The 14,308-nt window shown below is 35.2% G+C and overlaps 1 protein-coding gene across 27 annotated transcripts in view; it reads left to right on the top strand.

The window, feature by feature from the left end:
- BAZ2B (bromodomain adjacent to zinc finger domain 2B) overlaps positions 1-14,308 on the top strand; it is a 334,986-nt gene that overhangs the window by 293,592 nt on the left and 27,086 nt on the right. For all 27 annotated transcript variants that reach the window (XR_001830422.2, XR_001830420.2, XM_017546664.2 and 24 more), the window contains 4 exons: positions 2,330-2,979; positions 3,406-3,679; positions 3,854-4,009; positions 5,049-5,209. Coding sequence is in view for 25 of the 27 variants with exons in the window: in XM_017546664.2 (XP_017402153.1) it covers positions 2,330-2,979; positions 3,406-3,679; positions 3,854-4,009; positions 5,049-5,209 (1,241 nt within the window). In the remaining 2 variants the exon portion in view is untranslated. The remainder of the gene's footprint in view (positions 1-2,329; positions 2,980-3,405; positions 3,680-3,853; positions 4,010-5,048; positions 5,210-14,308) is intronic.

Here is a 14,308-nt window from a genome sequence, read left to right as displayed (position 1 = left end):
GTCTAATATTGACAATGGGGTGTTAAAGTCCCCCACTATTATTGTGTGGGAGTCTAAGTCTCTTTGTAAGTCATTAAGAACTTGCCTTATGTATCTGGGTGCTCCTGTATTGGTTGCGTATATATTTAGGATCGTTAGCTCTTCTTGTTGCATTGATCTTTTTACCATTATGTAATGTCAGAAGGATAGTACTTTCTATATCGCAGGCACACTTAAAATACTTTAAGATTTAAATAAGTAAATAAATAATTTATTTATAAGGTTTATAAGAATAGCTTATGAGACCGTTCTTTTTTTGTTTGTCTGTTTGTTTTAATTTTAAGCCTCTGAGATTAAATAACATTGATCAAATTTACATAATAGACCTCCCTTTCCATCCAGGCTTTTCTACATAACCTCTCTGGAGCCTGATTTTCCTTTCTGCAAAAGAATATTAATAAGCTCTATATAAATTCTTTGGTTGTAATAAGGATCATGTCAGATAATGGATCTAAAAGAACTACAAAATGTTACATAAATAGCAGTTGTACTTTGTACTATTATTTGTGGTCATTGCAGAGCAGTGGGAAGTAGGGATAATTTTTCATTTAGTTTATTTTCTTCTGAAGTTTTTTATTATTTCATTAATAGATCTATTAATATATGTGATATATTAGTGAATATGTATGATTAATATTAATATGTATTAATCATATATGCATATATTAATCATACATTCACTAATATATATGATTTGCATATGATATATATAGATTATTAGATCTATAAATGAAATAATAAAGGAACATACATCTCCTATATTCTATGTGCTGTGAACTTATAAATAACAGTTATAGATTTCTTTTTATTTTACCATTTATTAAAATAAGGGAAAAACTCAGACTATTTATTCATCAAGTGTTTATTTGCCCCTGTACTGTCTCTTGTACTAAGTGCTGTGGAGAGGCAAAATAAGACCAGGCTCAGCGGCTCTTGCCTGTAATCCTAGCACTTTGGGAGACTGAGGCAGGATTGCTTGAGCCCAGGAATTCATAACCAGCTGGACAACATAGCAAGACCTTGTCTCTACTAAAAATCATTTATTATATGGCTGAATGTGGTGTGCACCAGTGATCTCAGTTACTCAGGAGGCTGACATAGGGAAATCACTTGAGCAAAACGAGATACAAAAGAATCAGTTAACCTGTCCCCATCCACAAAGAGCTCACAATCTAATTGGAAAGATATAGCACTTATGAAGACAAAGAGAACATACAAGTGTATAATACGAGCAAGTAGTGTGTCTGACAGGAAAGGCTGATAAGGATCAATAAGTGTCAAACTAGTAGAAACTACCATAAATAAATGGGTGCTGAAAGTTAGTTCAACATTAATAATATACATTATTCTTGTCATCTTACTACTTTTTAAAAGTTCCTTGAAAGAATAATGTGTTCTTAATAAAATAAGGTTAGATTTAACATTAAATGCACAAGTTTTTAAAAATTCTTATAATAACATTAACATCAATTAATATTATGGGGAGAAGATATCAGCCTTCTAATGACCAGAAATAATGTAATCTAGATTTTCACCTCTCAAATATTGGCAAAGACAAATTATTGACAGCATCGAGTTTCATAGAGGGTGTTGGCACACAGATGCCCTCAGGTACTTTAATGTGAGTATATATTGATCCAAGTTTTCTAGAGGGCAGTTTGACAATTTTTCTAGGAATTTATTTTAAGGAAGTAAATCGGGGGAACAAGTCTAAAAATATAGACAAAAAGTCATTCATTATTTACAGCACAGTTTATAATAGTGAATAATTGGGATCTATTATATATCAGTAGAAGATTGATAGTTTAATAAATGATATAGTTATATTTCATTCTGTAGCCATTAAAATTTATAATGAAGTTATATGTTTATCGACATGTCAAGGTGTTTACAGGGCATTATTCAATAAAATGCTGTAGGAGTTTAGAATATTATATATTTAGTAGAATTTCTTTTTTTAATTATATGAATTTAAATGTGTATGTATCATATAGAGCACTCCTAGAGGTTTAATACAAAAATATTAAGGGTAATTTTTGCTGTGTAGTAGAGCTTTTAATATTTTTTGTACTTTTAGTATTGTCAGATTTTAATTTTTTATAACAAATATATGTTAATTTTCCAGTGAGTGAGAGCTATAATCTACAAAAAAGGAAAATATAGGGAGTATTAGGTAATCTAAAAAGTTTAAGTATTTATGCATGTAATTTGATAAACAGTAATGACATTTATGTACAGTATTGGTTTGATCTGAAGTAACTGGTCTTCATAATGCTTTTTGATTTTGTAGGACTAGAAGAAATTGCAAAAGAAAGAGAAAAACTAAAAATGGCAGAAAGTGTCCAGATCAAAGAAGAAATGTTTGAGACTTCTGGGGATACTTTAAATTGTTCAAATACAGATCACTGTGAACAAAAGGAAGATCTTAAAGAAAAAGATAACACAAATCTATTCCTTCAGAAACCTGGCTCTTTTTCCAAATTGAGCAAGCTTTTGGAAGTAGCTAAGATGCCTCCTGAGTCAGAGGTTATGACTCCTAAACCAAATGTTAGTGCAAATGGGTGCACATTGTCTTATCAGAACAGTGGAAAACATCCATTGGGCAGCATCCAGTCAACAGCAACGCATAGCATTGTGGAAAAGGCAGACTCTAATAATCTGTCTAACAGTGGTTCAAGTGGTCCAGGGAAGTTCTATAGTCCTCTCCCCAATGACCAGTTACTAAAAACGCTGACTGAAAAGAATAGACAATGGTTTAGTCTTTTGCCACGAACACCTTGTGATGACACTTCACTTACTCATGCCGATATGTCAACTGCTTCTTTGGTGACTCCTCAGTCTCAGCCACCATCGAAGTCACCTTCACCCGCCCCAGCTCCTCTTGGATCATCTGCTCAGAACCCTGTTGGCTTAAATCCATTTGCTTTATCACCCCTTCAGGTTGGTACTGCTAACTGTAACTCATTTTGGTATTGCTTTATGTAATCTTTGACCCCATGGAGATTTTGCTTAAGGGGGATCACTCAAATAGTGAAAATATTCCTGCTACAGTATGAAAACTGAAGCAACTCAGAGTTTCTGTCACCAAGGTTCATTAGAACTACTGATTTCTAACCTTGGTCTAAGTCGTCTTTAATTACTTTTTAAATTATTAATGTAACAGTATATCTGAAAGGGAAATTACTTTGGGGAACAAATAAGAACATGGAATTTAACATTTTTATTGCTAATATATTTCATTTTCCTCTAATTATAATAAATGAAAGAATATTTTTCAGAATTTTGAAAATAATTTTATATTCTAGACATTTTTCCTAACTTCTTAGAGTAATCTACTTTTTATTAATATATGTTTTCTTTTTGCAGGTGAAAGGTGGAGTATCTATGATGGGACTTCAGTTTTGTGGGTGGCCCACTGGTGTGCTTACTTCTAATATTCCATTTACATCATCTCTACCTAGTCTAGGCTCAGGGTTAGGGCTATCAGAAGGAAATAGTAATTCATTCTTGACTTCCAATGTTGCTTCAAGTAAAAGTGAATCTCCAGTACCACAGAATGAAAAGCCCTCTTCAGCTCAACCTGCAGCTGTTGAAGTAGCAAAACCAGTAGATTTTCCTAGTCCAAAACCTATTCCAGAAGGTAGGTACATTGGGATGGTTTATAGCCACTTAACTCAATTTCAGTATTATGGATTCCTAAATTATAACTGAATATTTGATGGCTCTATATGTAGTTAATAAATCCTTGTATTTCCATAGTGTCAGTTCCTATTCAAAATATTTGTAAAAGATCTACTTATTTGTCTTGACTTAGAAATGCAGTTTGGTTGGTGGAGAATTATTGACCCAGAGGACCTAAAAGCTTTGCTCAAAGTGCTGCATCTCAGAGGAATAAGAGAAAAGGCATTACAAAAACAAATTCAGAAACATTTGGATTATATTACTCAAGCCTGCATCAAGAATAAGGATGGTATGTACCTAAAAGAGATTTCAGCTTTCTTGCTTAGTTATAAGAATTATTTTATTCTAAAGCATATTTTAGCATAACCTACTGGTCCTTTATATTTGTGAGCTCCACATCTGTAGTTTCAGCCAACTGCAGATCAAACAGACTTAAAGAAAAGAAAGATGGATGTATCTGTACTGAACATGTACAGACTTTTTTTCCTTATCATTCTTCCCTAAATAATATAGTATAACAACTATTTCCATAGCATCTGCATTGTCATAGGTACTGTTAGTAACCTAGAAATAAAAGCATACAGGAGGATGTATGTAGGTTACATGCAAATAGTATACCTTTTTTTTTTTTTTTTTGTGAGAGAGTCTCACTCTGTCACCTAGGCTAGAGAACAGTGGTGCAGTCATAGCTGATTCCAGCTTTGAAGTCCTGAGCTCAAGCAATCCTCCTGCCTCAACCTTCTGAGTAGCTGGGACTACAGGCACATGCCACCACATCCAGCAAGTTTTTTTTTTTGTTTCTTTTTTTAAATTTTTTGTAGAGACAGGGTCTCACTATGTTACCCATGCTGATCTTGAACTCCTGGCCTCAAGTGATCCTCTCGCCTCAGCTTCCCAAAGTGCTAAGATTATGAGCGTGAGCCACCACTCCTGGCCAACACCATCTTATATAAGGGATGTGAGCATCTATAGGCTTTGGTGTTCATGGGGGTTGGCGGTGTCCTAGAACCAGTCCCCCACAGGTATCTAGAAATAAATGATATCTTAATTCACTACTATTTTTTTTCTGTTTCACTCAACGAACTATGTATATTTTTTAAATTGATACTCACTGTCTTGTAATTTTTTGCACCTGCAGACATACTGTTTTGTGTTTTTTATGGTGGTTCTACTTTTAAGAGTAAGCTGCCTGTACATACACAGTGCATTTGTGTATGTCAAGTTAGATGTACATGGCCCCCTTAGAATTTTATTCATTTTCTGGAAGAAATCTCTGAGGGGAAAATCTTAATAAGTGGATTTTTTAATTAATTTATTTTAAAATGTAGTTGCTATTATTGAACTGAATGAAAATGAAGAAAACCAAGTAACTCGAGATATTGTGGAGAACTGGTCAGTAGAAGAACAAGCAATGGAAATGGATTTGAGTATCCTTCAACAGGTAGAAGATCTAGAAAGAAGAGTTGCATCAGCAAGTTTACAAGTGAAGGTAAAATCGACTTGGAAAAAAATCTGTTTTTAGGATAATAGAAGGTAACTAATATGTATTACATGCCTAATATATGCTAGTTAATGTGCTAAATGTTTTTACTTTATCTTATTTAATTCTGAAAACAATCCTGGATTAATTTCCTCCATCTGGTAAGGAACCAGTTTCAGAGTAAGTAATGTGCCAATGGTCATATAGTAAGTGCCTAAATGTGCATTTAAATGAAGTCTGACTCCAGACCCCATGTTCTTTTTAGTAATCTTTCTGCCTCCTTAATGATATTCAGAAGTATTATTTCTGATGCTCAATTCTTTACTACCAGCAGAATTCCAGTTTCACTGAGATGAATGTGATGATCTAGTACAAATCTTATCAAACTCCTATTGTAGTGTTTCATATAGAGCCATGAAATTCCTTATATACAAGCCACGGTATATGTCAGACTTTTACGCTATATAGTTTAATTTGGAGACCAGTATAGATATATCCAAATATATGTTATAGATACAGTGACACATGCACACATACCCTACATATATATGTAAAGTTTTTATTTATTTATTCATTCATTCATTCATCTATCGTCTGGGCATTTTCATATCATGGATAATGATCAGAACTGGCTTCCAGTGGACACACAAAAGGAAAACTTTACCCTTGTGGAAGAATTTTTGGTCATGTAAAGAGGGAGGGTATAAAGGTCTCCTTAAAAGCATGAAAGGTTTAGAACCTGCTAAGGTTCTGTTTTGGGTTTTGGTGGGGGATTTTTTTTTGTTTTTTTTTTTTTTTTGAGATGGAGTCTCACTTTAGCACCCAGGCCAGAGTACAGTGGCGTGATCTTGGCTCACTGCAACCTCCACCTCCAGGTTCAAGCAGTTCTCCTGCCTCAGGCTTCCAAGGTACATGTCACCATGCCCCGCTAACTTTTGTATTTTCAGTAGAGACGGGGTTTTGCTACATTGGCCAGGCTGATCTCAAACTCCTGACCTCAAGTGATCCACCCACTTTGGCTTCCCAAAATGCTGAGCTTACAGACGTCAGCCACCATGCCTGGCCAGAAGCTGCTAAGGTTTTAAAGATTTAGAAAATTTAATTTCCATGTAATCTGATTTGAAATGCCATGCTTTATTCAGAATGAGAAATTTATGGCATAATGCTATTCTTTTCAATAATTGAGATTTTGCTTTATAATTAGTTTAACATAGGCATTTGGACACTTTTGAAGATCTCAAAAAATGTAGTTTTCCAGAGCTAATAAAATATCCCTTTCTTGTGATGAACGTAATACCAATCTTGAGAAGCAAAAATTTATTATTTGCTGAAACTATTGTGCTAGTAAACTATGTGTCTTCTCCCCCTGGTACTAGAATACAGTGTAAAAGTGCCTCATGTATTCTTATCTATCTAGCATCTTCAACAAATGAACCCTTTCACACTATTTTATTTTCTGGAGAAATGAAAATTACTCCATTTAGTGCTATAATTTTTTAACATGTTTTTGGAATACTTATATTACACATGTCACCGCCTTCTTAAACTGAAAATAATGACTGATTTAAATTTTCCTGGTGACACAGGAGCTTCAGTTTGAAGACCAATTATTAGACAATAATTCCCTCAGGAAACGAGAAGAGGTTTTGCCCCTAACCTAAATGTGTTTGCTTTTTTTTTTTTTGAGACGGAGTTTCACTCTTGTTACCCAGGCTGGAGTGCAATGGCACGATCTCAGCTCACCACAACCTCCGCCTCCTGGGTTCAGGCAATTCTTCTGCCTCAGCCTCCTGAGTAGCTGGGATTACAGGCACGCGCCACCGTGCCCAGCTAATTTTTTGTATTTTTAGTAGAGACAGGGTTTCACCATGTTGACCAGGATGGTCTCGATCTCTTGACCTCATGATCCACCCGCCTCGGCCTCCCAAAGTGCTGGGATTACAGGCCTGAGCCACCGCGCCCGGCCTGTGCTTTGCTTTTAAAACTGTTACATCTGCTTTCTGTAGTCTGTGGTTGTCCTCTCAGTTTGTCAGTTGTTGCTACTTGCTGGCTTAAATTTAATTGGTTCCACAAGCCTTATTTTCCTCCAGCTTTTTCCCATCTCATTTGCCAATTCTAATTGACTGTTGGTTGGGAAAGTATATCATCAGCCTTTTAGAAATTACGTGTAAAATCAGACTGTGGGCCTGAAACATTTTCCTGGTGACATACTCAGATTTTGCTCCATTGACCTTATCACATTGCTGGCTGCTCAAATGTTCTTGGCTGTGTTCTCAGTAGCGAAGATAAGTAAAATTTGCTTTATAAATTGTTTTAAATTCATAAATAATAATGTACAGTATCATGGAGTACATGGTAATGTTTTGGTACATATAACGTATAGTGATCAGATCAGAGTAATTAGCATATTTATTATCTCAAACATTTACCATTTTTTTTCTGTTAAGAATACTCAATATCCTCCTCTAGCTATTTGAAAAAACATATTGTTAACTATAGTCATCCTACAGTAATATAGAGCACTAGAACTTCTATCTACCTACCAGTAATTTTGTATTCTTTAACAAATCTCTCTTTATGCCTCCCTGCCCCTAGTTTTCCCAGTCTCTGATATCCTCTACTCTACTTTTTACTTCTAGGAGATCAGCTTTTCTTTTAAGCTTCCACATGAGTGAGAACATACAGTGTTTAACTTTGTGTGTGCCTGGCTTATTTCACTTAAAATAATGTCCTCCAGTTCCATCCATGTTGCCTCTAATGACAGGATATTTCATTCTTTTTATGGTTGTATCATATTCTGTTGTATATATATGCCACATTTTCTTTATCCATTCATCTGTTGTTGAACACCTGGATTCATTCTGTATTTTAACTATTTTGAATAGTGCTGCAGCAAACATGTCTCTTCATTACAACAATTTTCTTTTCCTTTGGATAAATTCCCAGTAGTAGGTTGCTGGATCATGTGATAGTTCTATTCATAGTTTTTTGAGGAACCTACATACTGTTCTCCACAGTGGCTGTACTAGTTTATATTCCCACCAACACTATGTAAGAGTTCCCTTTTCTATGCATTCTTACCAGCATCTCATTTTTTTTTTTCTTTTTGATAATAGCCATTCTAACTGGGGTGAGATAATATCTCATTGTGGTTTTAATTTGCATTTCCCTGATGAATAGTGATGTTGGGCATTTTTACATATATTTGTAGGCCACGTATATGTCTTCTTTTGTGAAATGTCTGTTTAGATCACTTGCCCATTTTTAATCAGATTGTTTCTCTGCTGTTAAGATGTTTGAGTTGCTTGTATATCCTGGATATTCATCTCCTTGCAGATGAATTATTTGCAAATGTTTTATCCCATTCTGTGGGTTTTCTTTTCACTCTTGAATTTTTCCTTTGCTGTACAGAAGTTTTTTCATTTAATATAATCACATTTGTTTATTTTTGCTTCTGTTACCTGTGCTTTTGAGGTTTTATATATCAAATGTTTTCCCAGACCAATGTCCTATTTCTTCTAGTAGTTTTATCATTTGGGATCTTCCATTAGGTCTTTCATCTATTTGAGTTGATTTTTGTATAGGATAAGAGATGGGGATCTAGTTTCATTCCTCTGCATATGGATATCCAGTTTTCCTAGCACCATTTATTGAAGAGACTATTTTCACAATGAGCATTCTTGGCACCTTTGTTAAAAAGCAGATGGGTTGTAGAGTTGCGGATTAATTTCTGGGTTTTTTTTTTTTGAGACAGAGTCTCACTCTTGCTCAGACTGCAGGGCAGTGGTGTGATCTCAGCTCACTGCAACCTCCACCTCCCAGGTTCAAGCAATTCTCCTGCCTCAGCCTCCTGAGTAGCTGGGGTTACAGGCATGCACCACCATACCCAGCTAATTTTTGTATTTTAATAAAGACAGGTTTCATCGTGGCCAGGATAGTCTTGATCTCCTAACCTCATGATCTGCCCACCTCAGCCTCACAAAGTGCTGAGATTACAAGTGTGAGCCACCATGCCCAGCATTCTGGGTTTTCTATTCTATTCCATTGGTCTATGTGTCCATTTTTATGCCAGTACCATGCTGTTCTGGTTACTACAGCTTTGTAGTTTTATTCTGAGGCCATGGTAGTCTGATAACTCCAGCTTTGTTCTTGTTGCACAGGATTGCTTTAGCTATTCAGAGTCTTTTGTAATTCCACACAAAGTTTAATATTTTTTCTTTATTGCTGTGAAGAATGTCATTAGTGTTTTGATAGGGATTGTGTTGAATCTGTAGATTCCATTAGGTAGTATTGTCATTTTAACAATATTGATTCTTCTGATCCATAAGCATGGTTGTATCCTCTTATCGTCTCCAGTTTTTTTCATCAGTGTTTTATAGTTTTCCTTGTAGAGGTCTTTCACTTCTTTGGTTAAAATTCACTCCTAGAGTTGGGTTTTTGTTTTAGTTTTTGTTTGTTTGTTTGTTATCTATTGTAAATGGGATTGCCTTCTTGATTTCTTCTTCAGCAAAAATTTGTTGTTCATGTATCAAAATGCTGCCAAGGCCGGACACATTGGCTCATGCCTGTCATCCTAGAACTTTGGGAGGCTGAGGTGAGAAGATCACTTGAGCTCAGGAGTTTGAGACCAGCCCGGGCAACATGGCAAAACTCCATCTCTACAAAAAAATACAAAAATTAGCTGGGTATGGTGGCACGTGCCTGTAGTCCCAGCTACTTGACAGGTTGAGGTTGGAGAAAGGCTTGAGCCCAAGAGGCAGAGTTTCCATGGCTGTTTGGGCTCTTTTTTGGTTCTATACGAATTTTTAAATAGTTTTTTCTAGTTCTGTGAAGAATGTCATTGGTCATTTGATAGGAATAGCATTGAATCTGTAAATTGCTTTGGGCAGTCAATATGGCCATTTTAATGATATTGATTCTTCCTATCTATAGGCATGGGATGTTTTTCCATCTGTGTCATCTCTGATTTATTTGAGCAGTGTTATGTAATTCTCATTGTAGAGATCTTTCACCACCCTGGTTGGCTGCATTCCTAAGTATTTTATTGTTAGGAAAAGTAGCTTTTTGTTTCGTTGATCTTTTGTATTTTTGTCTCAATTTTGTTTATTTCTGCTTTGATCCTTGTTGTTTCGTTCCTTCTACTAACTTTGGGTTTGGTTTGTTCTTACATTTCTAGTTCCTTGAAGGGCATTGCTAGATTGTTTACTTGAAATCTTTCTACTTTATTGATGTAGGCATTTATTGATATAAACTTGCCTCTTAAGACTGCTTTTGCTGTGTCCCATATGTTTTGGAATGTGGTGTTTATATTTTCATGTTTCAAGAAATTTTAAAATTTCATTCTTAATTTCTTCCTTTACCATTGGTTGTTCAGGACCATGTTGTTTAAGTTTCATGTATTTGTGTAGTTTTAAATGTTCCTCTTGTTGTTGTAGTTTTTTTCCATGTAGTCAGAAAAAATACTTGATATGATTTCAAATTTTTTAAATTTTTTGAGATTTGAGACTTAACATATGGTCAGTCCTGGCATATGTTCCATGTGCTGATGAAATGAACGTGTATTCTGCAGCTGGTGGATGAAATGTTCTATAAGTGTCCATTTGGTCTATGGTGCAGATTGAATTCGATGTTTCTTTGTTGATTTTCTGTCGAGAAAATCTATCCAATACTGAGAGTGGAATGGAGAAATCGCCAGCTATTATAATATTAGGATCTACCTCTACATTTGGATCTAATAATATTTGCTTTATATATCTGAGTGCTCTGGTATTGAGTGCATATATATTTATAATTATTATATTCTCTTGTTGAATTGATCCCTTTGTTATATAATGTCCTTCTTTGCCTCTTTTTATAGCTTTTAACTTGAAGGGTTTTTTTTTTTTTTAATCTGATGTAAGCATACCTATTCCTATGCACTTTTGGTTTTCATTTGCATGGGATATTTCTATCCATCCATTCACTTTCAGCCTTCATATCTCTTACAGGTGAGGGGAGTTTCTTCTAGGCAGCATATAGTTGGGCATTGTTGTTTTTTTTTTTAAATCCAGCCAACCAGTCTATGTCTTTTAAATGGGAAATTTAATTAATTTACATTCAGGGTTACTACTGATAGGTGAGTGCTTACTCCTATCAATTTACTGATGACTTTTCAGTTGTTTTCCACAATCTTTTGTTCCTTACTTCCTTGCTTATTGCATATTGTTTTGGCTGGGTTTTTTTCTATAGGGATACTGTTTATCATCAGGCTTTTTAAGATTATGTGTGTAATAATTTTCTTTCTTTCTCTTTCTCCTTTGTGTATTAGCTTTCCCAGAGAGTTCTATAGTATTTTTTCATGATGGTGATTATCATCTTTGTACTTTCAGACATAAGACTACTTGAGCATTTCTTACATGTCCAGCCTAGTGGTGATGAATTCTTTCAGTTTCCCTCAGTCTGCAAGACTTTTTTTCTCCTTCATTTCTGAAGGCTAGCTTTGCTGGGTATAAAATTCTTGGCTGGCAGGGTTTTTTCTCTCACTACTTTGAATATATCATCCCATTCTCTCTCTGCTGAGAAATCTTCTGTTAGTCTAATGGAGATTTCATTATATGTGACTTGACAGTTTTAATGTTTTCAGAATTCTTTGTCTTTTGACTTCTTATAGGCTGACTATAATGTGCCTCAGAGAGGACCTGTTTGGGTTGAATTTCTTGGGATTCTTTGAGCTTCCTAGACCTGAATTTTCATCTTTCTCCCAAGACATGGGAAGTTTTCTGCTATTATTTCATTAAATTTGTTTTCCTCACCTTTTCTCTTTACCTTCTGTAACACCCACAAGAATATGTGTTTGCTTAATGGTGTCCCATAAATCCTATAGGCTTTTTCTTTCTTTTTTCCTTTTTCTTTGTGTTCCTTTGTTTCTTTTTTATCCCCCCTTGGCCTGCCTGTGTTATTTCAAAAGACATGTCTTTGGGTTCAGAAATTCTTTCTTCTCCTTGGTCTAGTCTGTATTTTTGGTCTAGTCTTGTATTTCTTATTTTATTCATTGAATTATTTAGCTCTAGAACTTCTGTTTGGTTCTTTTTTATATCTGTTTCTTTTTTGATTTTTCTCATTCAAATCATGAATTGTTTTCCTGATTTTGTCAAATTGTCTTTATATATTTTCCTATTTTTTTCTATCAAACCATGTATTTGTACCCATTAATCAATTTCTCTGAATCTCCCTCTCTTCCTACCCTTCTCAGCCTCTAGTAACCACCAATCTACTCTCTACATTCTAGAGTAAAGTAGCTTTTTTAGTTCTCACATATGAGTGAGAACATATGATAATTTGTCTTTCTGTATCTGGCTTATTTCACCCAGCATAATGTCCTCCAGTTCCATACATGTTGCTGCAAATGACAGGATTTCATTCTTCTTTATGACTAAATAATATTCTGTCCTGTAAACATACTGCATTTTTTAATTCGTTCATCTGTTGATGAGCATTTAGGTTGATTCCGTATTTTAACTATTGTGAATATTGCTGCAGTAAATATGGGAGTACAAATATCTCTTCCATATATCGATTTTCGTTATTTTCTCTGTATATCCACTAATGGAATTGCTAGATCATATGGTGGTTATATTTTTAGATTTTTGAGGAACTGTCACACTGTTTTTCATAGTGGATAAGTTGATTGTCTACCTTGATCTTGCTTTTTTCAGTGTAGAAATTGTGAGTTGGGGGGAAATTTTCTGTGTGCTTAGTACCCAGCAGAATGAGGGTAGAGAGGCATTGTGGATGTGGAAGTTTAATTCTCTTACCATCTGTTCAGAGATTTTTCACTTCTCTCTTGCCCCAGGAACTGTCTCATCCTCATGTTTCAATTTTAGGATATCGCTGGTGATCATCTCAGTGCCTTATGTTTGGTTTTAGTTTTCTAGGTGGTTGGTGGCAGGGTCAGGGGGTCAGTGGGGGCAGGAAGTGAAGCCAGCTTGCATCTGTGCCACTGTTTTAGAGTCCATCCTTCCTTTCTAAATATAAATATTCTACTGTGTTAAAGGGGAAGAACTGATCCTAGTATATAAGATAAAATAATTATATCTGAAGAGTTGTTTACGTTTATTGTTTCTTATTTAATATGCATTTACTTAATACCTATTTCATCTCAGGCAGTGGACACCAAAAAATTGGATAAAATGTTATTCCTACCATCAGAAAGTTTGTCATGTAATAGGGAGATAAGATGTATACATATGCAGAATCTAGTAACTGATTGTTGAGAACAGAGTAATGCATTAATTTAGAAAAAGAATACTGACTTCTGGCAGAGATATGGAAGAGATCATGGAAGATTTCATGTAGAAGTTTAAATGTAACTTAAGAAAATGAGTATGGTTTGGACAGTCAGAGACTAGGGAATATCATACTAGGAAGTGGGAATAGCATGCACAGAGTGCAAGGATTGGGAAGCTTATCCTGTGTTTGTGGAATAGCAAGTTATAGAATTTAACTGCAACATAAGATTTGTGAATGGGAACATCAAAAGGGATAGATTGAGGTACTTGAATGCTATGGCAAACATTTGCTAAAGAATAGGAAATCTTTGAAGGATTTTAAGCTACAATCAAGATATATGTATTGAGTGCCCATTGTTTGCCGGCACTGTACTGGAGATAAATGAGTAAAAGCAGACATAGTCCCTGCCCTCATGGAATTTAGAAGTAGAAAAGTATTCATCAAATAATTACACTAGTATAAAATTGCATTTATCACAAGGCTAAGGAGCATGGTCTTGAGAACCTGTCAGAGAGGGACTTAGCTCCTGAAAGAGGTCAGGAAAGGATTTCTATCGGGGATCCTTTCATGTTGAAGTGAATCTTAACATGAGAGCTACAGAATGAGTGGCATTAACTAGATGAAGGGGAGCAAGGAAAAGCAATAAAGGTAATAGCATATACGAAGCCTCTGCAGTCAAAGGAAAAATGTTGAACACAGAAGGACCTCTACAGAAGAATAGTGGAAGGATGAAAACAGAAGGGAAGAGCAAAGCTCAGAGGCTACCCAGACATTTCCATTTAAGTGAGCCCATGAAACTGATAAGCATTTTAGCCTAAAATCTTTTTTTTTTTTTTTTTT

Source organism: Cebus imitator, unplaced genomic scaffold, assembly GCF_001604975.1.
Source record: "Cebus imitator isolate Cc_AM_T3 unplaced genomic scaffold, Cebus_imitator-1.0 Scaffold10, whole genome shotgun sequence".
NCBI classification, from domain to species: Eukaryota; Metazoa; Chordata; class Mammalia; order Primates; family Cebidae; genus Cebus; species Cebus imitator.
This window is presented reverse-complemented; position numbering and strand designations above follow the sequence as displayed.